At 39.4% G+C, this 24,831-nt stretch overlaps 1 protein-coding gene across 1 annotated transcript; it reads right to left on the bottom strand.

Annotated features, from left to right (window-relative positions):
• Positions 1 to 1,489: 1,489 nt before the first annotated feature.
• On the bottom strand, positions 1,490 to 23,869 carry LOC127010007 (uncharacterized). The gene is made up of 12 exons (XM_050883705.1): positions 23,746 to 23,869; positions 17,910 to 17,989; positions 16,763 to 16,875; positions 13,615 to 13,829; positions 12,862 to 12,970; positions 12,109 to 12,203; positions 11,575 to 11,629; positions 10,701 to 10,779; positions 9,819 to 9,902; positions 8,480 to 8,820; positions 7,733 to 7,816; positions 1,490 to 7,144 (listed from the first exon to the last, which is right to left on the bottom strand). The coding sequence occupies exons 1-12, from the start codon at positions 23,859 to 23,861 to the stop codon at positions 7,007 to 7,009; spliced, it is 1,509 nt and encodes a 502-aa protein (XP_050739662.1). The 5' UTR covers positions 23,862 to 23,869; the 3' UTR covers positions 1,490 to 7,006.
• Between the last annotated feature and the right edge of the window lie 962 nt (positions 23,870 to 24,831).

Genomic DNA, 24,831 nt, shown 5'->3' with positions numbered 1-24,831 from the left:
ATCCCTTGTTTGGTCGTAAAAAGGGAGAAAAAGGCTTTATTTATTATCCCTTCCTTTATCCTCCCTTATTAGCCTAGAAAAAGGGAGAGATCGGCGTAACTTATCCTCCCTGGCATTTTTCTTTGCTTCTTTGCGTATGAAAAAGGGAGAAAAGGGCGTAACTTATTCTCCCTGCCATTTCTCTTCGTCTGGCTGTCTATAATAAGGGAGGAAAAGGCATTAGTCTCCCTTCCTGGCCTTTATCCGCCCTTACTAGCCTAGAGAAAGGGAGATAACGGCCTTACATATCCTCCCTGCCCTTTTTCGTCCCGTTTCGTCATAAAAAGGGAGAAACTCCGTCTGGTTGTCTATAAGGGAGAAAAGAGCATTAGTCTCCCTTCCTGGCCTTTATCCTCCCTTATTAGCCTAAAAAAAGGGAGAGATAGGCGTTACGTATCCTCCCTGGCATTTTATTTACTTCTTTGCGTACAAAAATGGAGGCTTTATATATTCTCCCTTATTTAACTTTATCCTTCCTTATTAGCCTAGAAAAAAGGGAAAGATAGGCGTTACTTATCCTCCCTGGCATTTTTCTCTACTTCTTTGGGTATAAAAAGGGAGAAGGCTTTATTTATTCTCCCTTATTCCCCCTTATTAGCCTAGAAAAAGGAAGATAGACGTACTTATCCTCCCTGGCATTTTTCTTCGCTTCATTGCGTATAAAAAGGGAGAAAAAGGGCGTAATTTATTCTCCCTGGCCTTTTTCTTCGCTTCTTTGCTCATAAAAAGGGAGAATAAGGCGTAGCTCATCCCTATTCTTCCTTTTCGTTTCAGCTCATATTTCTCCCTTTTTCTTCTCCCTTATTTCTGGTTTATCTTCCTTCTCTCCCTTAATTCTTCTCCATTAGTTACCCCTCCTGCCCTTTCTTCTCCCTTCTTTACTTATAAACAGGGAGAAAAAGGCATGAAATAAGGGAGAAAGGGCGTTACTTATACTCCCCGCCATTTCTACTCTCCCTTTGTTTCCTCCCTCATGCATCCGTTTTTTTCTTTTTTATTTATCTCGTTCTCAAAAAGGGTTTCTCAGCATCTTGTATATTTTTTGTAATTTTTTTTATCGCCCTGTTTCGACCTTTTCTTCAGTCTTTTTCTTCTTCAAATTATTATTATTATTATTATTATTATTTACTTACCTAACGTTTTGCTTCGTGTCACTACTACTACTACTACTACCACCACCACCACCACCACTACTACTACTACTACTACTACTACTATTAATACTTACCTCATTCTTTCATTTTCACTTTCACATTAAAATCTTCACGCTATATATTTTTTACACACACAGACACACACGCACACACACACTCCGGTAGCTCAGTCGGTTAAAGCTCTGCGCTACCACGCTTCACGGTCTGACAGGCGAAGGTTCGAGCCCCGGTTCAACACACACACACACACACACACACACACACACGCACGCAAAGGGCAAGGAAAGAACATCAGCGTCAGTGTGTGTTAGGCTTCTTGTAAAAATAGTCTATGGTACATTATTATATATTATGTGATATATACAGAATTAGGAGATAACGGTACAACATAGTTACGATGGAGTAGATCAAGAAAAGATACGAGAAAATGAAAAAAAAAAAAGTAAAGCCATACGGATATTCCATTGACGTACGCACATATACATACATACATACGAACATACATACAAAAGACCAAAAATGAAGAAAATAAAGAAAATACCAAAAGAAAAACAAAATAAAAGATGTGAGAGATATTTTTCCACTTACCAAAAACAATAATGATAAAAACAATACATGAAAAAACAAAACTAAACCAAAAACAAAAGAAAATCAACGAAACAAATGGAAGAAAAGAAAATAATAAAGCTTTAACATATTTCCGTCTTCCAAAAACAACAATAAAAACAACAATGAAAGAAAATAAAACAATAATCAGTCACCTATTATTATTATTATTACCATTAACATCTTTACTTTCTATTTCCTTAACTTTCTATACCTGTCTGTTACCTGTACACCTTCGCTTTCCTACGTACACAACACACGCACACACATACACGTACACGGGAACAGAGGACACGTACACACACACGCACACACAAGGACCAGGGACTACACTGCTCGCTAAGGGTTCAATGAGACTCACGAGGACGCAGAACCTAAGATAAGGGAGATTAGATGCCGCATAAAGGAGTTGGATCCTAATTAATGTTTCAGAATGGTGTTTGATCCTAAATAACGCTGATATCAAATGTTTCTGGTCCTAAGATATATAGAAAAAAGAGCCTTGATCCTAAATAATGCTAAATAAAGGAGTTTGAACAATCTCCCTTCATCTGTATTTCCTCCTGCCTACGACTTGAACTCTTTCAAGAGGAGGGTATCAGGACACCTCTCCTCCCGAAATTGACCTCTCTTTCGGCCACCTCTTGATTTTTTTTTTCTTTAGGAGCAGCGAGTAGCGGGCTTTTTTATTATGGTGTCATTTTTTGTGCCCTTGAGCTGTCTCCTTTGTTGTAAAAAATAATAATAAAATAACGGATATGTCTTAATCTTCAGTAAGGTTTGATGATGGAGTCTGATCCGTAGTAATCCGAACTGTCACTAGAGGGAGTTTGATTCTAAATAATCCTACTAAATGGATTCTAATGCTCTTAAAAGTTCTATATATGTGTTCGATGCTTAAAAATGTTGAATATACGTTTTTCTTTGTGTGTGTGTGATCCGATCCTCACTTCATTGTCCTTTAATGATGAATTTTGGCACAATGTTTGGGTTTACTTGAAAAAATAACGCACTTTTTCACAATATCATAAACAAATTAGGCTCTGCGGTTCCTCACTTATCTAAACGGTGTGACTTTGAGATTCGTGTTGACGTTGCAATGCGAGTAGGGAAAAGTAGGAGAAAGTAAGATATAAGGAAAAGTGTGAAAGTAAGAACGAAAGAGGAAAAGAATTGGGAAAGTAAAAAGTAAAACTGAAGAGAAATAAAGAGCGAGGAGAAAGTAAGATATAAAGAAATGTGTGAAAGTAATAACGAAAGAGGAAAAGTAGGAAAGTAAATTTTTTTAGTAAGACTGCAAAAAAAATAAGAGGAGAAAGTTAGATAGAAGTAAAGTTGGCAGAATTAAGTAAAGAAAGTAACGGAAATATAGAAAGTTGAAAGATGTGAAAAGAAAGTAAGAAACGAAGAAAAAAAGTAATAAAGTAAGAAGAAAGTAGAGGAAAGTAAGATTATCTGTCCCATGTATGTACGCGTGTGTATGTATGCATGTATGTATGTATGTATATATGTGTACGTATGGTCACGGAAGAAATAAAAATAAAAATAAATCGAAAAATAAACAAAAAAATACATTAGAAAAAGCTGAGTTATTGGGCGGAAAAAAAGGATGAAGCTGCCTTTGAAATACATAATAATAATAATAATAATAATAATAATAATAATAATAATGACAATAATAATGATAATAATAACAAACACTTTACAAACGGGAATGTGAAAAGTGACACACACACACGAACACACACACAAACACACACATACATATATATTTACACCCAAAAAAAGAGAGAAAAAAAAGAAACGGAAAATATATGTAAGTTGAATTGTGTGATTTTTTTTTTATATATTCGTACAACCTAGTGAGAATCGAGAGATAACACAGTGCAACTCTCTCTCTCTCTCTCTCTCTCTCTTTCGCATTCTTTCATCCCTTTCCTTCGTTTTTCTTTGCAATCCTTCTGTTATATATACCGTACTCTCTCTCTCTCTCTCTCTCTCTCTCTCTCTCTTCATTTTCACACTTTCCTTCTCCATTTTCTTTTCCTTTTCAATAACATTTTTTTTCCCACATTCGTAACTTCACAAAAAGTCTCTCTCTCTCTCTCTCTCTCTCTCTCTCTCTCTCTCTCTCTCTCTCTCTCTCTCTCTCTCCCTATAGCTACGCCTACAGCCCTACACAGTTGCCAACACGAAGGTCTTCTGCCGCCCAGTCTTGTACTACGTCTGATGCTGACCCAGTCTTGGCCGGCACGGAGCGGGGGAGGGAAGGGAGGGACGGGTTGGTAATGATGACAGTAGTAGTAGTAGTAGTAGTAGTAGTAGTAGTAGTAGTAGCAGTAGCAACAATGATAATTTTACCAGATTAGAAATACGTGTTTTTGAATCGTATTTTTGTCAACTTTGGTAAAAAAAAAAAAAATAAATAAATAAATAAATAAAAAAAATACACATACTTTACTAAGATACAAATTAATTCATCAATATAATAATGATGATATTACTTTTCTTTTCGTTACTGTTGATTTGTATATTTTTTTTTACTCCAATATTTTAATTTTTCATCCTTAATTAAAATGTACTATCCACTACGTCTTGTTCTCGTCTTTTTTATTGTATCATCTGGACTTCAATTACTTTCTTCTTTTAGCTCTACGTCTTGTCTTTATTTATTTATTTATTTATTTGCTCTTTTTCAATTCTTTAAGTGGATACGATGTTACATACGTCTAGTTAATAAAAGAGAGATGAAGTATCGTTTCTCATCTACATATAACATCAAGTAAGTCGATATAATAAGTACTACGATATATTCAGACAATCCATGAATCAGTCACCAACCGCGTCCCGTTTTCTTTCTCCGCTTCCCGTTTTCTTTCCCCCGAGTCCCGTGCGAGGCCAGACTATAATATTTCAACCGTAAACCTGAGATAGCGTCCCTTGAAGATGCTGCCTGGAGGGGGGGAGGGGGGGGGGTAATAGGGGGTGAGGGGGAGCAGCCATCTATGGAAAAAAAAAATTACATTACAAACCAACTAACTTCCACCAACCAATCGGATTTGTTAAAGTATTCAGTATGTACAATTCTCTCTCTCTCTCTCTCTCTCTCTCTCTCTCTCTCTCTCTCTCATTCATTATTCTATACATTATTAATTTTCCTTAAAATATGAATTCTCTTGTCTTCTTTTTACTTTTTTCTTCTTTTTTTCTATTTTCTTCTTTATCAGCTTTTCCTTTTTTTCTTTTTTTTCTACTGAATGTGAAAAGGAAATGAGCAGAGAAAATTACAATGAGTTTTTTTCCCCTTTTTTCTTTCATTTCCTTCACTTTTTTCATATTTTCTTAGTAATACATTTTTTCTCTTCTTTCATCAATACATTTTTTCTCTTCTATTCTTGTTTCTATTCACCTTTTCTCTCATTTCTATTTCACCTTTTCTTCTTTTTTTAGTAATACATATTTTTTTCCCTTTTCTCTAATATTTCCTCAACTTTTTTCTTCTTTCTTAGTAATATATTTTTTCTCTTCTTTTAGTAATATTTTTTCTTCCTTTTTCTCTAATTTATCTTCACCTTTTCTTCTCTGTCTAAGTAATATATTTTTTCTCTTCAATACATTTTTCTTCCTTTCTCTAACATTTCCCAAACTTTTTTCTTCTCTTTCTTAGTAATACAATTTTTCTCTTCTGTTAGTAATAAATTTTTCTTCCTTTCTCTCTCATTTCTCTTCATCTTTTCTTCTTCTTCAAGCAATACAATTTTTTTTCTTTAGTCATCCCTTCCAAACTCGACACATGTAACACTCTGGACCCATTTTCTTTCTAACGCTTTGCAATGAGAGACAACACTGCTAACACAACTTTCCTTTCCCTCTTTATTTTCCTATATTTTCCTCATTTTCCTCATTCCTTTTCATTTTTTTCTTCCTACTTTTTTTTTCTCATTTTTTCTCGATATATTTTTTTTGCATATGTGATTTCTCTATTTTCCTCTTTTAATATTTTCCTTCTTTCCTCATATTTCCCCACAAGACAAGTTTTTAATATTTTTTTCCTTTCCATTCTCTCAATCTCTTTTTCTCTAGTTTCCTTTTTCTTTTCCTATCTTTTCATTTATTTTCCTTCCTCATATTTTCATTTTCCAACTAAATACACATTCATTTATATTTTCCCCCATTCATAACTTCACCCCCCAAAAAAGGAAAAAAAAGGAAAAGAAAATATAGGTTCATACACACATTTATATCCCTAACTATCATTTTCCTATTTTCCTTTATTTTCCTGCTTTTCTTTTAGTCATGTTTTTGTTTATTTGTTTGTTTATTTGTTTATTTCTCTCCCTGTAAGATATAACTGCACTTGGTTTCATCTCTTGGCTGCCATCAGAAGAAGAAAAAAATAATAAGTTTTCTTCACATAAAAGTTTATTGCTTCACTTATTTTCAGTTGCTTCAATAAGTCAACAATAGAAGACAGCTGCTCTTTGTCTATTAAGTGTGAGAGGAGTTTAATCTCTTTCTTCTTCACTTTGTTTTTCATTTTTCATTTTCTTTCTCCTCTTCTCTTTTTCCTGTCATTTCCAGCTCCGTTTCTCTATATTTCATCCTTTTCTCTCTTCTCCCTGTCTCTTCTTCTACCTCCATCTCTCTTTCAATCTTCCTTATCTTTCCTTTTCTCTTCTTCCTTTCGATTCTAGCTTTCTCTCTTCAATCTTTCTTCTTTCCTCCTCTTTCTGTCTATTCTATCTTCCTTTCTCTTAGTCCTCCTTCTTTTCCTTTTCTTTCCGTCTCTTCTTCCTTCCCTCTCTCTCTTTCTCTCTCTCCGTCTTCCATAACAGGTGTGGCATAGAAAGCAACAGAGGCGGTGCAACAGAGGAAAGTAAAAACCAGGTGTGTCGAAGAGAGAGAATCCCGTACCTGTCCTTCCCTCGTTAACCACCTCAACCATCGCTACAGAGCCACCACACGCCAACCAAACAATAAATAACACCCCCAGACACTCGCCACATCCCCTCACACTCGCGCCTTCCCATCGGCGAATGGGAGAACACCAAACAGCTGCTTTACGAGTCACTTTTGAGCAGTCGGGGTCGAAGGCGAAAGCAAGACCCTCGCCCTCGACCTTCGCCACCAGAGTCACAATATCAGTGGGCTTTTGGGTTTAAGGGTACAAGGGCCCTTTTCCATGCTGCCTAAGGGTCCCGGGGCCACTATCTCGCTTGGGCCTTAGCCACGGCGCACTCGAGGGCTTCCTGGATGTCCGAATAGACCGAGATCCCGTCCTTCTTGGCCTGGTCTACGAGGTATGTCCGACCCCTGTTATAGTCCTTGAGTGCATGTCTGGAGAGCTGTGGAAAGGAGGAGAAGGAGGTTTCATTGTGTGTTTTAAAGTTAAGAAAGTAAAGTTAGAGTCACACACAAAAGGATACAGACAGATATAGACTTGATTTATATAAGTGATACATGAGGAAACACGAGGAGAAACTAGATAACTGGTAAATCAATGAATGAAAAGAACAGTTGAAGAAAAAGAAAGAAACGATTAGGAAGACTGAGAGGAAGAACCAAAAAGAGGGGGAGAGAAGAAGAAAGAGACAGCAAGAAGAGAAAGAAAAGGAGAGAAGAAGAGAGATAGAAGATGAAGAGAAAAAATAGGAGAAAAAATAAGAGGTAGAAAGAGGGAGATAAAACAGAGAGTCCCAAGAAGAAGGGAGAGGAAAGAGAAATTAAGAGAAAGCAAAAGAAATGAGAGAAACAATCAGAGAGAAAGAAAAGGAGAGAGAAGAAGAGAGACAGAAGATGAGTAAAAAATAGGAGAAAGAATAAGCGATAGAAAGAGGGAGATAAAGCAGAAAGCGTCACAGGAAGGGAGAGGAGAGAAAAAACGCAGGGATCAATTAATCAGCAGACAGGTAAACACACAACCATTGACTCACCTGTTCGCCGTCCACTAGAGAACTTTCGGTGAGCATTTGGACGCAGAGCACAACATTGCAGCCCAGACCAATGTAGTGAGATGCCTGGGAGGAGGAGGGAGAGAGAGAGGTGAGTAGAGAGTCGGAAATTTTAAGGGAGACAAACATATTTCTTTCTCTCTAGAGGGGAACAGGAATTAAGATATATTATTTTAGAGGAGATGTACTAACTAAACTTTTTCTTTTTTTCTCTAAATTGTGACCTGCAACACACGAAAGGGGAAGTACGGATTAAAAGATATGTCAAGAGGGGGAATGTGCCTAAACTTTGCCGGGAGATACCTAGCTTTTTTCCTTTCTATTGCGACCTTCAACACACAAAAAGGAGAAGTACAGATTAAAAAAGATATGTCAAGGGGGTAATGTGCCTAAATTTTCCCGGGACAAACCAAGCTTTTTTTTTTTCAACACACAAAAAGGAGAAGTACAGATTAAAAAAGATATGTCAAGGGGGGGATGTGCCTAAATTTTCCCGGGACAAACCTAGCTTTTTTCCTCTCTATATCTACATCTACACAAGACTCACCATTCACACTGATGCATATAACACCCAACATCCATACTCACCCACAACCCTCCCCTGTCACCCTTCCTTACCTCAAATAAAAGAGAAACGTAAAAAAAAAACAAGCTAGGTAAATACAAATCCATGGAAACACTCGATACTCATCCCCGAAACACCTCACTCCTACACTCCCCTACACTCACCAGGGTCATTGCGGAGACTCCCCTGGTGGTGTCAGTGATCACAAACAGCAACACCCGGGAATGCTCCATGAGAACAGCCTCCATGGGTAGCAGGCGGCCCGAGGAACAGCGCGAGGAGGCGGCTGGGTTGAAATACGACAGCCCGTTTTTCAGGAGTAAGGGGACAGCTAGCTCTTCCCTCCACGTCACTCTCTCCCCCACCGAGCCTCCGAGATAGATGTCCCTGCCGCCGCTGTTTCCGCTGGTGCTGTTGTTAGTGTTGGTGGTGCTGGTGGTGCTGCCGCTACTGCTACTGCTGCTGGTGGAGATGGAGCGGACCGGCCGACGAGGGATTGCCCAACCTAGGAGGAGAGGGTGGGTGTGAGGGGCTGAGAATGTAAGGGGGTCTGGCTGACTGACTGACTGACTGATGGACTGACTATCTGACTGACTGACTGACTGACTGATTATCTAATTGTCTGACTGACTGACTATCTAACTGACTGACTGACTGACTATCTGATTGACTGATTGACTGCTTCCCTTCATTTCTTCCTTCTTTCTTTCTTTTCCTTCCCGCCTTCCTTCCTTCCCTCTAACTAACTGACTCACCAACCAAGCAAAATACTAACCTAATCCTACCTTACTATCCCCTTACAAAACTAACTAAGCAACTAACCTAACCTAACTAAGCAACTAACCTAACCTAACCTAACTAAGCATCTAACCTAACCTAACCTAACCTAACTAAGCAACTAACCTAACCTAACCTAACTAAGCAACTAACCTAACCTAACCTAACTCAGCAACTAACCTAACCTAACCTAACTAAGCAACTAACCTAACCTAACCTAACTAAGCAACTAACCTAACCTAACCTAACCTAACTAAGCAACTAACCTAACCTAACCTAACTCAGCAACTAACCTAACCTAACCTAACTAAGCAACTAACCTAACCTAACTAAGCAACTAACCTAACCTAACCTAACTAAGCAACTAACCTAACCTAACCTAACCTAACCTAACTAAGCAACTAACCTAACCTAACCTAACCTAACTAAGCAACTAACCTAACCTAACTAAGCAACTAACCTAACCTAACCTAACCAAGCAACTAACCTAACCTAACCTAACCAAGCAACTAACCTAACCTAACCTAACCAAGCAACTAACCTAACCTAACCTAACTAAACAACTAACCTAACCTAACCTAACTAAACAACTAACCTAACCTAACTAAACAACTAACCTAACCTAACCTAACTAAGCAACTAACCTAACCTAACCTAACCTAGCCCTACCTTACTTTCCCCTTACAAAACTAACCAACCAACCAACTGACTGACGCCCTGACTCACCAATGACTCGCTGGGACATCCGACTCAGGATGTCCCAGAGGCCCAACGGCAACTCCATCCCGTTCAGCTCCTGGATGTCGATACCTGGACGGCGGAAAGGTGAGTTAACGAGACAAGTGGATAGACAGGTAAACAAAGAAGGAAACAGAGGTGAGATAGATTGATGGATAAATACATAGATAGAGATAAAATAGAGAAATACAACAAGATGAGATTACATTGATAGACAGATACACAGTTAAGATTGGATAGACAAACAAGGTAAATAAAGAAGAGATAGATGGATAGATAAACAGATAGATAAATAGAGAAATACAGCAAGACAAGGTTACATGATAGACAGTTAAGATTGGATAGACAAACAAGGTAAATAAAGAAGGAAATAGAGAAGAGATAGATGGATAGATAAACAGATAGATAAATAGAGAAATACAGCAAGACAAGGTTACATGATAGACAGTTAAGATTGGATAGACAAACAAGGTAAATAAAGAAGGAAATAGAGAAGAGATAGATGGATAGATAAACACATAGATAGAGAAATAAAGCAAGACATGATTACACTGATAGATAGACAGTTAAGATTAGATAGACAACCAGAAAAGAGAGGCAGAGATAGATATAGAAATAATAGATAACAAAAGAGAGAAAAATAGCCTGGATATCAATACCTGAGTGGCAGATAGGTGGACTGATGAGCTAACGAGACAGGTAAGCTTAGAAAGACAGACAGAAATAGACAGTTAAAAATACAAACATGGAAACGGGTAGACATTTAAAGAGGTGAGTTACAGAGACAGACACAGGTATACAGTTAAATAATAGACAGACAGACAGACAGACAGACAGAAAGACAGTCCATGTAAACGGTTAAATTCTCACCTTTCTTAAACGCTACAATCATCTGGAGTTCCTCGTTAGTGAGCTCCTTGTTCGTGACCATCTTGTACACCACCTGGGCCTGTGTGCGCATGGGAAAACAGTCATGAATACCTTTGGCCTGTGTGCGCATTTGTGTGAGTGTGTATTCTGTTGATTTTTTTTTTTTGTGTGTGTGTGTGTGTGTGTTGTTGATTTTATAGCACAGTTTTTATAACATAGGAAGTTTAAAATAATACAAGATAGAAAGCCATAAATTAAATAGTCTTCCACAATTAGAAACAGAAGCATATGTGTATCTATGTATGAATGTGTGTGTGTGTTGTTGATTTTATAGCACAGTTTTTATAACATAGGAAGTTTAAAATAATATAAGATAGAAAGCCATAAATTAAATAGTCTTCCACAATTAGAAACAGAAGCATATGTGTATCTATGTATGAATGTGTGTGTGTGTGTATGTGTGAATGTGTGTTTAACTTGAATTTTATGACTATATGTGAATGAACTATTGAATGTATGGTTTAAAACGTGTGTGATATTGGGTTGTCCTTTCAATAATTACGTCTTTCCTTTTAATTATCATCTTTCTTTTAATTACTTGGTCTTTCCTTTTAAATATTGGGTTGTCCTTTCAATAATTACGTCTTTCCTTTTAATTATCATCTTTCTTTTAATTATTAGATCTTTCCTTTTAAATATTGGGTTGTCCTTTCAATAATTAGGTCTTTCATTTTAATTATCATCTTTCTTTTAATTACTAGGTCTTTCCTTTTAAATATTGGGTTGTCCTTTCAATAATTACATCTTTCATTTTAATTATCATCTTTCTTTTAATTACTTGGTCTTTCCTTTTAAATATTAGCCCTCTGCTCACCTCGGCCAACGTGATCTGCTCTGAGTTGGTGTTGATGAAGGCGTCGTGAATTTTCCTGCGGAGGGAGACGGAGGAAAATTAGACCGGGTTGGAAAGTAAAGCAATGCAGAAAAAAATTATAGAAAAAGAAATAAATAAAAATAAAGGTTGATGTAGTAGTACTCTTTCTACTATTCATTTTCACGTCATCAAATTTAATGATATAAACAAGAAAACAAGTTGATGAATTATGGAACACTGCAAGCCTTCTGGAAATCCTTTAACATGAAAACAGGAAAGAGCAAATATACACACACACACACACAAAAAAAAAAAAAAAAAAAAAAAAAAAAAAAAAAAAAAAAAAAAAAAAAAAAAAAAAAAAAAAAAAAAAAGCTCTCCCCATAGAAATAAAACACCTTGGAATGAGTTAGAAGAAGAGTAGGAGGCGGCGGCAAAGAGTGTATGGCAATTTAAAGAAACGCTAGGCAAATATAGACATGGAGACGGCACTTGTAAACACCAACTAGGTAAACAGCACCGGGTCACACTCACAGCAGTTTGTCGTCCAGTTGCAGGTACGGGTATTTGACAGGCTTGACGTCGTCCTCGCTGCCCAGGTCCTGCGGGTAAATGTCCTCCCTCAGGATCTGTGGGAAAGGAAAAAAATAATAACAATACCATTACTACTACATCATATGACCACAGATGTCGCGCCGACTAAACAAAACTTTCCAGCTTTTTCCCGTCTCCTGGGGTCTGTTCCCTTCTCTTATAATTCCTTCCCCTTCTGTCTCATCAGTGAACCATTTTCCGACCTATATGGAGGGATAGTTACCTCTTAAGACATGCAGTGAAAGGACAAGATATGTATTGAGGATACAGTAATAAAAAAAGGGAATGAAAAAGAGAAAGAAAACCGACATTAATAAACAAAATATGACAGTAGGAGACATTAACCACAGCAACACAATAACAAAAACAAGATTAACAACAGTGACGTAAATAACAAAATAAATAACATAACAAAACTAAAAAGAATGACAGTCGAAGTAACAAAAAAACAACAATAACATCATAAACGACAGCACCATTAACAACACTAACAGGAAAAATAACAGCGACAGGAACACTAACAAAACCAACAGGCATAGGAGGAACACTAACAACACTAAAACCACCAGCAACACTAACACCCCCAGCAACACTAACACCCCCAGCAACACTAACACCACCAGCAACACAAACAACACCACCAGCAACACTAACACCCCCAGCAACACTAACACCACCAGCAACACTCCTTACCTTGGCCGTGCAGTTGAGGGCGTGCGTGATCTCCCCAAACACCGGGATTTCCTGTCGCTCCACCAAGTCCCTGACCGTATTGAAGCCGCTGGTCAGGTCCTGGTACTCACTGCAAGGGGGGAGGAGGAGTAGAGTTAGTGGAAGGTTAGAACACAAGGACGTAAGGTTAGATAAGGTAGATGGTGTTAGTGGAATGTCAGAAGTTCAGAACATAAGGACATAGGGTTAGACAAGCCAGTGGAAGGTTAGAGTATAAGGTTAGTGAAGGTTAGATCCTACTTTTGGTTTTGTATAGACAGTGGAAGGTTAGAGCATAAGGTTAGTGAAGGCTAGCTGCTATTTTTGGTTTAGTATAGACACTCAATGATAAATAATTGCATATCACAATTAAATCCATGAAAAAAAGCTAGAAACCTAAAGAAACATATTAAATAAACAAAACAAATATCGTAAAAATAATAAAGGGACGGAGAAACAGAAAAATAAGTGAAGCATTAACACACTCAAACCAAACTAGACCCACTTTCCAAAAAACAAACCCCATTAAACCCAAACCAACCCCTTTAACCAAAACCCATCCCCCTTGAACCAAAACCAACCCCCTTGAACCAAAACCCAACCCCCTTGAACCAAAACCAACCCCCTTGAACCAAAACCCAACCCCCTTGAACCAAAACCCAACCCCCTTGAACCAAAACCAACCCCCTTGAACCAAACCAACTACCCCCCCTCCCTAACCACCCCTCTACGTACCGCTCCGAGATCGGCTCCCCGTTGATGAGCTGGCCCGGTCCGGTGTACGAGTCCATGACCACCACCAGCTTGCGTCGGCAGCCGGCCATGTACGCGGCCTCGACCATGGACGCCACGTTCCGGGTGTGTCGGTCCAGCACGATGAACACCACCGAGGCCGTCTGCTTGGCCTGGTACTCCACCTCGACCAGCGCCTCCTCCCAGTGAGAGACTTGCTGCGGAGGGAGAGAGAGAAGGGGTTAAGGAGGTAGAGGAAAGAGTGGTTTTAGAGTTGTATTATCAAGACATTTCATCGCCCAAGAACACATGTATTTGACAAGGCTTTCGTAGGAGTTGTGGGCATTTCCAGGAGTAGTTTTATGGCCCTGGTGGCAGTTTGACCCTTCCTCTGTACCATGAACCTAAAGAACATATTTGACAAGGCTTTCGTAGGAGTACTGGGCATTTCCAGGAGTAGTTTTATGGCCCTGGTGGTAGTTTGACCCTTCCTCTGTACCATGAACCTAAAGAACATATTTGACAAGGCTTTCATAGGAGTACTGGGCATTTCCAGGAGTAGTTTTATAGCTCTGGTGGTAGTTTGACCCTTCCTCTGTACCATGAACCTAAAGAACATATTTGACAAGGCTTTCATAGGAGTACTGGGCATTTCCAGGAGTAGTTTTATGGCTCTGGTGGTAGTTTGACCCTTCCTCTGTACCATGAACCTAAAGAAACACTCACTAGAACCTGACTGACCCCCTCTTTGACCTTTAGAAATAGCTGATGTGAGAACCAAAAGCGTCTTATAATACGGATTTTAGAATTAGTGTGGGAGGAAGAAGGAGCTGAGAAGGTAGTGGAAGAGGTGGTCTGAGTGTTGCAGAGAGGGGAACGAAGAAGTTATAAAATTTCTGAGGGGGTGGTTAGAGAATTGATTAGTGGGGATTGTAAAGGTCAGGTAAGGTTAGGAGCATAAATTATGGTATAGTTGTGCATAGGGGTGTTGCTCTCTCATGTTCATCCTGTTGGCCCCTGAGCCTGTGGTGGGGGGGAGCCCATTACCCCGGGACACAGGACCAGCGTGACATCTGGGTTACCACAGTTTACCTTCCCCAGATTTCCCAAGGCACCCATTTACCGACCAGCCCAAAAGGAAGGATGTAGAGCTTGGTGGACTACACGGCAACTGCACAAGCCGGGATTCGAACCCAGGCCTACAGATTCATAGTCAGGGATGCTAACCACTGCACTGTAGAGGTGGAGGAAAAAGTTGGAAGTTTTGTTTAGTCGGCGCAACATCTGTGGTCATATGCCGGAGAGAGACAGAAGGGGAAGGAATTATAGGAGAAGGGAACAGACCCCAGGAGACAGGAAAAAGTTGGAAAGTTTTGTTTAGTCGGCGCAACATCTGTGGTCATATGCCGGAGAGAGACAGAAGGGGAAGGAATTATAAGAGAAGGGAACAGACCTCAGGAGACAGGAAAAAGTTGGAAAGTTTTGTTTAGTCGGCGCAACATCTGTGGTCATATGCCGGAGAGAGACAGAAGGGGAAGGAATTATAGGAGAAGGGAACAGACCCCAGGAGACAGGAAAAAGTTGGAAAGTTTTGTTTAGTCGGCGCAACATCTGTGGTCATATGCCGGAGAGAGACAGAAGGGGAAGGAATTATAGGAGAAGGGAACAGACCCCAGGAGACAGGAAAAAGTTGGAAGTTTTGTTTAGTCGGCGCAACATCTGTGGTCATATGCCGGAGAGAGACAGAAGGGGAAGGAATTATAGGAGAAGGGAACAGACCCCAGGAGACAGGAAAAAGTTGGAAAGTTTTGTTTAGTCGGCGCAACATCTGTGGTCATATGCCGGAGAGACAGAAGAGGAAGGAATTATAGAAGGGAACAGACCCCAGGAGAGAGGAAAAAGTTGGAAAGTTTTGTTTAGTCGGCGCGACATCTGTGGTCATATGCCGGAGAGAGACAGAAGGGGAAGGAATTATAGGAGAAGGGAACAGACCCCAGGAGACAGGAAAAAGATGGAAAGTTTTGTTTAGTCGGCGCAACATCTGTGGTCATATGCCGGAGAGAGACAGAAGGGGAAGGAATTATAGGAGAAGGAACAGACCCCAGGAGACAGGAAAAAGTTGGAAAGTTTCGTTTAGTCGGCGCAACATCTGTGGTCACATGCCGGAGAGAGCCAGAAGGGGAAGGAATTATAGGAGAAGGGAACAGACCCCAGGAGACAGGAAAAGTTGGAAAGTTTTGTTTAGTCGGCGCAACATCTGTGGTCATATGCCGGAGAGAGACAGAAGGGGAAGGAATTATAGGAGAAGGGAACAGACCCCAGGAGACAGGAAAAAGCTGGAAAGTTTTGTTTAGTCGGCGCAACATCTGTGGTCATATGCCGGAGAGAGACAGAAGGGGAAGGAATTATAGGAGAAGGGAACAGACCCCAGGAGACAGGAAAAAGTTGTAAAGTTTTGTTTAGTCGGCGCAACATCTGTGGTCATATGCCGGAGAGAGCCAGAAGGGGAAGGAATTATAGGAGAAGGGAACAGACCCCAGGAGACAGGAAAAGTTGGAAAGTTTTGTTTAGTCGGCGCAACATCTGTGGTCATATGCCGGAGAGAGACAGAAGGGGAAGGAATTATAGGAGAAGGGAACAGACCCCAGGAGACGGGAAAAAGCTGGAAAGTTTTGTTTAGTCGGCGCAACATCTGTGGTCATATGCCGGAGAGAGACAGAAGGGGAAGGAATTATAGGAGAAGGAACAGATCCCAGGAGACGGGAAAAAGCTGGAAAGTTTTGTTTAGTCGGCGCAACATCTGTGGTCATATGCCGGAGAGAGACAGAAGGGGAAGGAATTATAGGAGAAGGGAACAGACCCCAGGAGACAGGAAAAAGTTGGAAAGTTTTGTTTAGTCGGCGCAACATCTGTGGTCATATGCCGGAGAGAGACAGAAGGGGAAGGAATTATAGGAGAAGGGAACAGACCCCAGGAGACAGGAAAAAGTTGGAAAGTTTTGTTTAGTCGGCGCAACATCTGTGGTCATATGCCGGAGAGAGACAGAAGGGGAAGGAATTATAGGTGGAGGTGGAGGAAGGATCATAATTACAAGCGATATCCTTTCCTTAGAGGGTTGGAAAATGCCTGAAGGAGTGCACGAAGGACTCACCGGGTTGTAGAAGGATATGCCGTGGTCCTTGAGCATGGGGATCGCCACCTTCTGCCGCCAGGTGGTGGGGTTACACGAGCCCCCAAGGAAAACCTCATACTTGGGTGAGGACTCTGGGGAAGGAAAACATACATGGTGAAGACAAAAACGGGGACTGGGGAAAGAAAACGTAGATGGGAAAAACGGGGACTGGGGAAAGAAAACGTAGATGGGAAAAACGGGGACTGGGGAAAGAAAACGTAGATGGGAAAAACGGGGACTGGGGAAAGAAAACGTAGATGGGAAAAACGGGGACTGGGGAAAGAAAACGTAGATGGGAAAAACGGGGACTGGGGAAAGAAAACGTAGATGGGAAAAATGAGAAACGATACTCTGGGGAAGGAAAATGCCAAAACAGGGACTGGGGAAAGAAAACGTATATGGGAAAAACGGGGACTGGGGAAAGAAAACGTAGAAGGGGAAAATGAGAAACGATACTCTGGGGAAGGAAAACATACATGATAAAGACAAAAACGGGGTCTGGGGAAAGAAAACGTAGATGACAAAAACGGGGACTGGGGAAAGAAAACGTAGATGGGAAAAATGAGAAACGATACTCTGGGGAAGGAAAACATACATGGTAAAGGCAAAAACGGGGACTGGGGAAAGAAAACGTAGATGGGAAAAATGAGAAACGATACTCTGGGGAAGGAAAACGTACATGATAAAGACAAAAACGGGGACTGGGGAAAGAAAACGTAGATGACAAAAACGGGGACTGGGGAAAGAAAACCTAGATGGGAAAAACGATAAACGATAAATGCAAATAACGTAGACGGACACAATGAAATAAAAAGCTGAATGGCGGTACAAAAACAAATGATAAATAACGTAAATGGATAAGCTAAGAATAAAGACAATGTGGAAATAAAAACAACAAACAAAAAGTGTGGTTGAAAAAAATGAAAATATGATAAATAAAAACATTGGAAATACTACCGAGAGAGTGAGACAAACTTTAATATGATTGTAAACTGTAGAAACTCAACTGTAAACATGATTCTAAGCACTCTATAACTGACTGTGAAAGATTAAAAAGTCTCAAGGCATATATGAAAAAAAATATATATGTTGTTGATGTAGTTTTTTGTGTGTCGTTAATACTCACTCGACATTTTCCTCTCAATTCTCTTCTTCTCTCCGCATGTTTTCTCTGACAGTTTGGAGAGGAGGGGGGGTTGGGGCGTCCTGGGGGGAGAGAGAGAGAGAAAGAAAAAAACATTAGTCACCCACTCCACAAAACACATTTTCTCTAACTATTTTACATTTTCTGTCTTTACACAAACATTTAATTTTCCATATTTTTCCATTTATTCTTCATTTTTAACGTATCTTCTTTTCACTTTAATTATTTATCATTTTCTATCTTTATTAATAAACACACAAACTTATTTACTTTTACATGTTTTTTTCCATTTATCTTTATCTTATACATATATCTTCTTTTCACATTAATTATTTCTCATTTTCTATCTTTATTCACACAAACAAATTTACTTTCACATTTTTTATCCATTTATTTTTCATCTTTTTCATATCTTCTTTTCACATTAATTATTTCTCATTTACTTACATTTTTATTATCACAAACTCGAACATCTACTTTGGCTCGTTATCTACAAGGAAAAAATATCTACTCCTTACTTTTGTTCATCTACAAGGAAAAGTATTTACACCATACAAATTTCTATTCGTAATATTCTAGCGATAAATGTCACATCGACGATACGGTAAAGCACTTTGTTCTTCATCCAAAAGTCCAAGTCTTCTTAAAAATGCCAGTGCCTTCATTTCGTCGCTGATTTCGGTGTAGAATTCTTTTTTGAGGATTTGGGGAGGTTAGGAGGTATTAACCGTGTAGCAGCGACGGGCCAAATTTGTGGCTTTACCGTGTACCAGTGACGGGCCAAATTTGTGGCTTTACCGTGTACCAGCGACGGGACGAATTTGTGGCTTTACCGTGTACCAGTGACAGGCCAAATTTGTGGCTTTACCGTGTACCAGCGACGGGACGAATTTGTGGCTTTACCGTGTACCAGCGACGGGCCAAATCTGTGGCTTTACCGTGTACCAGCGACGGGACGAATTTGTGGCTTTACCGTGTATCAGTGACGGGCCAAATTTCTGCCATGATATAACCCCCTCAAAATAGATGATAAGAAAGGTAAAGGACTGGCCTATCTGTGAAATCTAGGTAACAAAGCAGATAACAAGCAAATCTTTGAAAAATAGGTAACAAACTAGCTTGTCGATAACATGCCAAAGCTGCCGAGATTGGTGTCTGTGGCGGAATGAAGTGCGCTGTTGCCAAATGTACCTTGTTGAGTCGAGACCGGAGCTTCGACACACTAACCCGATATTCTCTTGAAACCACCACGAGTGTTTTCATTGTTCAGGACCGGAGCTTCGACACTAACCAGACACTCTCTCGAAACCATGGCAACTGTTTTCTTTGTTCAGGACCGGAGCTTCGACACTCAAACCAGACATTTTCTCGAAACCACGAGTGTTTTCATTGTTCAGGACCGGAGCTTCGACACTAACCAGACACTCTCTCGAAACCATGGCAACTGTTTTCTTTGTTCAGGACCGGAGCTTCGACACTAACCAGACATTCTCTCGAAACCACGACCAAAGTTGCGAGACTGTCTTACTCAGCCTCTCATATTTACCGACTTCCGAGCCAAAAACTGTCTCGTGGACCCCAATAAGGAGATTCACTTATACTTATCGTTAAAAGTTAATTCCTGATGTTTCTTGGCAATAGTTAGGCGTCAGAAACCGGTAAATACTATGGTCTGAGTACGACAATCTGGCAACGGTGCCCACGACGATTGTTTTCCTTGTTCGGTACCAGAGCTTCGATACTAACCAGACACTCTCTCGAAACCACGGCGAGTGTTTTCCTTGTTCTTGTACCTTGTTGAGCCGGGACTAAACTAGCTCTCTACCATCTCTATTACCCTCTAGAGTCCTAGACCATCCATCAACCATTAAGATAGCATGCCAAAGTAGATTCAAGACACGTAGATCGCAATATGAAGTGTAGATCGCATACCAAACTACATAGATCGCAATATAAAGTGTAGATCCCATACCAAAGTAGATTCAAGACACGTAGATCGCAATATAAAGTGTAAATCGCAAACTAATGTAGATTCATGACACGTACATCGCAAACCAATGTAGATTCATGACACGTACATCGCAATATAAAGTGTAGATCGCAAACCAATGTAGATTCATGACACGTAGATCGCAATATAAAGTGTAGATCGCAAACCGAAGTAGATTCAAGACAGGTAGATCGCTTGCCAAAGTAGATTCAAGACACGTAGATCGCATACCAAAGTAGATAAAAGCCAACGTAACACCCAATATTTTCTTTTGCATAATATTTTTTTCTTTTCTTAGTTGTCTTTTATATATATTTTCTCTTTATAGATATTAAGAAGCAATGCTTTTTTTATACTTATTATGTATCTACTGTTTACTAGTTCTTCCTTTATCCCTTTGAGTTATAATTATGTTTCTTCTATGTTATATAAGTCCTCCTCCTCCTCCTCCTCCTCCTCTCCCAGTTAATCAATATCCAAAATAAACCATTAAATATATCCCTCTATCAAACTCCTTCTTCCTATCTCTTAATTACATCCACTAATTACCTTTATACCTTCTAATTAGCAGGTTAATGAGGCAGTGTGGCATTCACCTGTATTCCCTCAGTCACCTTGTTTGTGTCCCTAATTTGGCATTTCATAAGACCTCAATTAGTGTGTCATTAAGGGTGAGGTTATGGAGAGTGTGATGAGATGAGGAAGGTAAGCTCGTTAGGTAGGTAGATAGATAGATAGATGGACTGATAATAAGATGATAAAGATAAACAGAGGAAAAAGTAATGAATAGTAAGGTAGATAGATAGATAGATAGATAAAGAAAAAATAAATAAACAGAAAAAATGCTAAGTAGGTTGGTAGGTATAGATAGACAGATAGATAGATAAAGATAAACAGAGGAAATAGTAATGAACAGTAAGATAGATAGATAGATCGATAGATACACAAATAGATAGGCAGATAGATAGATAGAAAGTAAAAGAAAATAATCGTAAAAGAGAAAAATACAGGAAAACAAAGAAAATAAAAAAAATTTAGACTGAAAAATAAGATATAAAGGGAAAAAGAGATAGACAGATAGGGGATTAGGTAAAGGTAAGTTAACAGGTGGGTAAATTGGTAGGTAGACAGGTAAACAGGGATGTAATTGGACAGGTAAGTAATTAGGGAGGGAGGTAATTGGGACAGGTAAGTTATCTAATTGTTTCTAGATGTGATTTTTCCCCTCCAGCGATTATTATTATTATTATTATTATTATTATTATTATTATTATTACTATTATCATCATTATTACCACCATTATTATTACTGTTATTACCACTATCTTAATTATTCTTGTTAAAACTTATATTTATTATCATTATTATTTTGTTAATGAATGATATTAATTATTTTTTTTTATACCCTGGTCCCATTATCTATACCATTATCTTTATTACTTATTATTATTATCAGGTCATTATTTAGTTAGTATATATTCGAACTTGCGATACTTTTTTTTAATGCGTTTTTTTTATATATTTATCATTATTTTGTATCATTATTTTGTTAGTATCGATGCTCTTTTGTTATTTTTTACCCAGGCATTTATAATTATTTTCTATTATTATTTTGTTAGTATCGATGCTCTTTTGTTTTTTTACCCAGGCATTTATAATTATTTTCTATTATTATTTTATTAGTATCGATGCTCTTTTGTTTTTTTACCCCGGCATTTATCATTATTTTCTATTATTATTTTGTTAGTATCGATGCTCTTTTGTTTTTTTACCCAGGCATTTATCATTATCGTCTATTATTATTTTGTTAGTATTGATGCTCTTTTGTTTTTTTTACCCAGGCATTTATCATTATTGTCTATTATTATTTTGTTAGTATTGATGCTCTTTTGTTTTTTACCCAGGCATTTATCATTATTTTGTTAGTATTGATGCTCTTTTGTTTATTTTTACCCCGGCATTTATAATTATTTTCTATTATTATTTTGTTAGTATCGATGCTCTTTTGTTTTTATTTTTTTACCCCGGCATTTTAGCGCGCAGGGCCTTGATCCAGCGGGCCTGTGTGGTTCCCCCCAGCACGGCAGGGGGGGGAGGGAGGGGCCCCCCACCTACACCCTCGTGGCAACACACCTGGGAGGAAAGGTGAGGGGGGGGAGGAAAGGCAAGGGAGGGGGGGGGGAGAGGGGCGGTTAGATTTATTTTTACGGTTGTTTTTTTTGCGGTCATTTTTTTGTTGAATGTATTTGTTTTTTGTTTATTTTATTTTTTTCCCTTCATGTTTAGTTTATATGAGTTTTTTTTCTTTGTTGTGTGTAAAGGGAAAGGGAAGAGAAGGGAAGGGGAGGGAGGAGATGAAGGGAAGGGAAGGAAGAGGAAGGGAGGGGAGGGGAGGGGAAGGGAAGGAAAGAGAGAGGAAGGGAAAGGAAGAGAAGGAAAGAGAAGGGAAGGGGAGGGGAGGGAAGGGAAGGGAAAGGAAGGGGAGAGAAGGAAAGGGAAGGAAAGGGATGGGGTAGAGGGAAGGAATGAAGGAAAGGGATGGGAAGGGACGGAATGGGAAGGGAAGGGAAGGATAGGAAGGAGAAGGAAAGGGAAAGGAAGGGGATGGGGTGGAGGAAAGGGAAAGGAAAGGGAGGGGAAGAGAAGGGAAAGGGAGGAGAAGGGAAGAGAAAGGAAGAGAAGGAAAGGGAAAGGAAGGGAAGGAAGAGAAGGAAAGATAAAGGAAGGGAAAGGAAGGAAAGGAAAGGGAAGGGGAGAAAAGAGATGAAGGGAAGGAAGGGAAGGGAAAGGAAGGTGTGGAAGGGATATAATCTTTCCCTTATTAATCAACTTTTTATCTTTACATTTTAATTTCCTTCTTTCCCGTTTTTTTTTTATATTTTAGTTTATTTTTATGATCTTTATTTTGTTTTTCTCTTCATCCTGTTGTTTTAAAGTGGTTATTTATGGTTATTGGTCACATTATTTATTCATTTATTAACTGGTTGTTTTTCCAATCTGGTGTTTGTTTACAATGATGATGATGATGTTTGAATTGTTTACGTGTTAATATATGTGTTTATTTATATATTTATGATTAGGTATTTATATGGAGGAGAAGCAGGGAGAGGAAGAGGAGGAGGAGGAGGAGGAGGAGGAGGAGGAAGAAGGGAACAGACAGACAGACAGACACAAACACATACACAGAGACAGACATAACAAGAAACAGACATAACAAGAAACACACACACACACACACACACACACACTCAAAACAAACAAACAAATAACAGATAAAACACATTACAGATACACAGACAGAGAGCAAGATAGAGAAGAGAAAGATAAGAGAAAAAAAACAAAAAAAACGAAAGAATGAGATAAAGAAATTTCCCACGCAAGATAAAACAAACAGACAAAACATACAATACAAAACAAACAAACAAGAAACATATACCATAAACAAACACACAACATCCTCTCCCACAATCACAAACTCACACAGTTAAGAAGAAAAGAAGGAAAAGAAAGAAAACAGAAAAAAACACAAAACAAACCATAAACATACCATAAACAAACACGCAACACCCTCGCCCCACACAAACACATGTACAGTAAGAAAAGAAAGAGAAAAACACAGAAAAACACAAAACATATCATAAACAAACACACAACATCCTTGCCCCCCCCCCCCCACACACACACAGTAAAGAAGAAAAGAAAAAAAGAAATCACACACACAAAAAACCATCACAAATCACACACACACCAAACAAACCCTAAACAAACACGTACAACCACCTTCTCCTCCTCCTCCTCCTACACTATCACCCTCCCTCGCGTACTCACTCTTTGTCGTAGCATTGCTGTAGCTCAGAGGCTAAGAGACAGATCTCCCCGAAGCTCAGGAGGCGAGCAGCGGACGCACCATCCCCGGCAGAACACTCGCGAGCCACCTGCAGCATCTCCTGAACTGCGGACGGGAGAAGAAGGGTAATTAGTACAGGTGTGTGGGGGAAGGTGAGAGAAAGGTAGGTGCGTGAGGAAAGACAGGTAAGGTAAGGAAGCCAAAAGGGAGAGTAAAGGGATATGATAGCTGTGTAGTGAAGGAGAAAGAGAGAGGGAAAAGAAAGGTAATTAGTACAGGTGAAGGGGGGGAGGTGAGAGAGAATGACAGGTGTGTAACGAAGAACAGGTAAGAGGAAAGGAAGATAAAAGGGAGAGTAAAGGGATATGATAGCTGTGTAGTGAAGGAGAAAGAGAGAGGGAGAGAGGTCATTAGTACAGGTGTGTAGGGAGGAGGGAGGTGAGAGAGAATGACAGGTGTGTAAGGACAGGTAAGGTAAGGAAGATAAGGGAGAGTGATGGGATATGATAGCTATGTAGGGAGGGAGGGAGAGAAAGAGGAAGAGTTTGAGTACAGGTGTGAAAGAGAAGGGAAAAAGAGAGAGAGGGAGGGAAAGCTCACAGGTGTAAGAGAGGAAAAGAGAGGGAAAGGAGAGGGGAGGAAAGGAAAAGGAAAAATGAATGGTGTAGGTGTGAGGGAAAAAGAGTAAAGAGAGGAAAAACAAGAGAAAGGAAGAAATATAAATAGAAGGAAAAGTAAAGTTGAGAAAAGGATGGAAGGGAAAAATAAAGAAAAATGAGAGAAAGAGAGAATGAGAGGAAGAGAGGGAGGAGGAGGAGGAGGAGGAGGAATAGTAAACGGATGTGAGAGAATTGATAAATACGAATAGGAGAGAGAGAGAGAGAGAGAGAGAGAGAGAGAGAGAGTGTGTGTGTGTGTGTGTGTGTGTGTGTGTGTGTGTGTGTGTGTGTGTGTGTGAGCGAGTGAAAGAGACAGAGACCGAGAAAGAAAATGGAAGCAAATGAAAGGGAAACGAAAGAGAGGGAAAGGGAAAAAAAAGAAAAGGGAAACAGGGAAGAAAACAAAAA

This window comes from Eriocheir sinensis, chromosome 42 (genome assembly GCF_024679095.1).
Source record: "Eriocheir sinensis breed Jianghai 21 chromosome 42, ASM2467909v1, whole genome shotgun sequence".
Lineage (NCBI taxonomy): Eukaryota > Metazoa > Arthropoda > Malacostraca > Decapoda > Varunidae > Eriocheir > Eriocheir sinensis.
This window is presented reverse-complemented; position numbering and strand designations above follow the sequence as displayed.